The sequence below is a fragment of the Cibotium barometz genome, chromosome 51, assembly GCF_041138505.1.
Source record: "Cibotium barometz isolate CiBa-2024 chromosome 51, ASM4113850v1, whole genome shotgun sequence".
Taxonomy (NCBI): Eukaryota; Viridiplantae; Streptophyta; class Polypodiopsida; order Cyatheales; family Cibotiaceae; genus Cibotium; species Cibotium barometz.
Window position 1 is genome coordinate 17,729,173 of NC_141096.1, and position 3,323 is coordinate 17,732,495.

A 3,323-nucleotide genomic window follows, 5' to 3' on the forward strand; every position below is an offset into this window, starting at 1 on the left:
AGGCGTGGAAAGGTGGGGTTGGTAGTTTATGGTGATGTGGTGGTGGAAAATGTTGCTCAACAAACTCTAACTAAACCTAAGACTATGACATACAAGGGGAAGGGTTGTAAGGCCACGCAAAAATATATAAACCTAAATCTATATCATATGCACGCACTACGATGCGCCTCGCCTTTCTTCTTCTTTTCTGCTCCTGAGTCTGTGCAGGCGTGACTGATTAACAATAAAATTAATAATAACGAGCATTCATGAGCACGTCTCTCTCGCCGATTTTACCCTCGCTTTTCCCTGCGTTCTCTGATCTCACTTAATCCTTCTGTTAAGCGTTCATTTTAGTGTTATTACTTTCCGATTGCAGCGCCAATTCTCTTCTACGTTTCTCTGATCTCACTTAATCCTTCTTTTAAGTGTGATTTTAGCGTTATTACTTTCCGATCAGTATATTTGTTCTGTGTTCCAGTGCAACATACAAGCCTCAATGCATCAGCAGCTGCAACCCGAGCTTGCTTTTGCTTTTGCGTTTGCTTTTTGGCCCTTTGAGAGAGAACCCATCTCATGATGGCGCATGCAAAGGAGAGCACCCAAAGCGCCCACAAGCACGCAGTTGCAGGTGTTGTTGCAGAGAGCATTAGCTGTGGCTGCTCACTTGGAAGACCGATCAGTGATAACTTTTGGCGCAGTATCGCAGCTCCGGCTAAATGCAATCTGAGTCAAATATGGCCTTTGTTTAAGCAAGATTTTGGGAAGCCCACAACGAGGTCGAAGCGGAACAGGCTTACTGCAAGTGGAGCTGGACCCAGCTCGCGACGAAGCTTCGTTAGATCCCCAGCTTCACCGCAGCATCAATGGAGAACTCCATTGATCCAAGGTAATTATACATGCACTGCAGCTTTAATCCAAGCTAATTTGGCAGTATTGACCTAATGCCATGATTAGTCCAAGTTAATATATGCCACGTTCATTTGGCAATTTAGTCATCGTATCGTCCTAAATATGCCGTGATTAATCCAAGGTGTTAGTCCAAAGCAATTTGATTTGCAGTTTATAATCCGTTTAATTTGGCAAGTTGTAACCATAATAACTGTTATATTTGAGTTAGCTAACGCAATCTAAGGACGTGATCATGTTGATTTCTCAGGTGTATCAAGGCAAAGAGATTGTTATATTGATGCTTCAACAAGCAAATTACCAACTCAAGAAGAGCATAATGCAAAGGCTTTAGAGGATGATTTGATACCCATGGGGACAATTGTGTGCACCAAAGGGAGCCCATGCTTTGAGCATTTGCAGTATATTGGGATTAATTCACCTTATGATCACGATAAGCCAGCAATGGAAGACGAGGTTATTGAGCAATCAAATACTAATAGAGAAGCTAAATCAAGTTTAAGTTGTGCTAAGCAGCCAAGAAGCACGTCTCCTAGATCTAGCACTTTGTACACAGCAGTGGAGAGAGAGTTCAAGAGACTGGGGATCTCAAAAGACAAGCAAGTTGCAGCATTCAATGAAGAGGAGGAGAAGCTGCCTTCACCAAAGTCAATTAAGCTAATTGAGGATCATTCACAATCAGCTCAGTTTGAGATCAAAGCTTATTCAATCGGCTTGGGGGAACAGTTTGAGGATAATGAGGACGATAATCATCATTATCACCATAAGCACAAGTATTATCGTAATCATGGAGATGGTGATAATCATCATCATGGCCATGATGGCCATCATGATTTTCATGAATATAATCATCATCATTATCGTGATAATCACCATCACCATCATGATAATCAACATGGAGATCAGACTAATGATGATAATCAACATCATTATTATGATAATCACCATCATCCTCATACCAGTCAACGTCGTGGAGATACCACACACACCATAGCTTTGGAGGGGGAAAGCTTCTCTGATAGTATTAATAGTGTTGGGATTTCACAAGACAATGTAATTGAGAGGTTTGTGAGCTTATCAAATGCCCTCTGCATTAACCAATTCTCTGCAGTGATTAGGAAGGCAGAAGCATCATTACAAAGGTTCACAAGCTACTTAATTAAGGCCAAAATGAGGGAAAACCCATCTCGATTAGCCCACAAACATGACATATTAGCATCTATGATAGAGCCGATGATGTCCCATGTTAGGTTTTATTCACCCCACCACTTCAAATATGGTCTCCAAGCCTGGATAAGCAAGGTGATATTTAAGCAATTTGACACACAATCCTATGGTTGTGAGGCTGGATTAAGAAACCCAATTAATCGCCAATTTGTTTTCTTAAGGGACTATTATGTGCTGGAGGCTCTTGATAATTGCAGTGGGGAGCAGCTTATGGAGTTTAATAGAGGGTTTAAGCAGTTTTGCCACAAAAAGCTAGAATTAATGAAGAGGAGGGTGGGTTGGGTGGGCAGGTGGCCTTCAAAGCTTTTGCAAGCCTTTCTGCTAAGCTTGAAAGATGCGTGGGTGGCTCACAAACTAGCCTTTGCTTTCGAGAAGCCTGCCTCTGTGTTCTTTGCCAAGCCACAGGCAGAATTAGACCTTGATTACATGAACCCTTTCATGGACTTAGTCCCTAATCCGGATAGTATTAAGCCTAATTATCTTGAGATTAAGCATAGCTCCAAGTGGGAAGGGCTTGTGCAGTTCACTGTGTTTCCAGGCTTTGCACTCGAAGATGGGGTGGTGCACAGCATTGTTTACCTTAAACCTAAGGTGCAAGGCATATCGCCTTGTGATTATCAAAGCCTTATGTAATTAATCGATCAAGTGCTACATTAGTAGCTTTGGCGCATTAATCCAATAAATTCTGCCAATTACTGTGTAATCAAGTGCTAGATTAGTTCCTTCGCCGCATTAATCCAACTACTGTGTAATAAATACCCCCATGTACATTATTTTGCAAGCTATTATAGTACTAATTATACTGTAATTGCTCCAACTGATTAATATAAGATATTGTGCCTATATAGCTGCTCAAATCTTGTATTTTATCGACCCCTTGACAAGGTCTAAAGCACACGTCATCCGTGCACGTGTGAGTCTCTACCAATGTCATCTCGTCTCAATTTTAAAGGGTGACCTTGTTTTTTTAAGGTCTAAAATACACCTTTCCATTCTTCAAAGAAAGCCTTTAAAAAACCTTACCCTTTTTAAAAAATGTTATATATATATACATATATACATATATATATACATACATACGTATATATACATATATATATATATATATACATATATACATATATATATATGCATATATACATATATACATATATATATATATATATATATATATATATATATATATATATATATATATGCATATATAC

At 39.5% G+C, this 3,323-nt stretch overlaps 1 protein-coding gene across 1 annotated transcript; it reads left to right on the forward strand.

Moving 5' to 3' along the window:
- The first annotated feature begins 241 nt into the window (after window positions 1–241).
- Window positions 242–2,950, forward strand: LOC147609378 (uncharacterized). The gene is made up of 2 exons (XM_086787725.1): window positions 242–868; window positions 1,139–2,950. Exons 1-2 carry the CDS (start codon window positions 556–558, stop codon window positions 2,746–2,748), a joined length of 1,923 nt encoding a protein of 640 aa, XP_086643851.1. The 5' UTR covers window positions 242–555; the 3' UTR covers window positions 2,749–2,950.
- The last annotated feature ends 373 nt before the right edge of the window (window positions 2,951–3,323 follow it).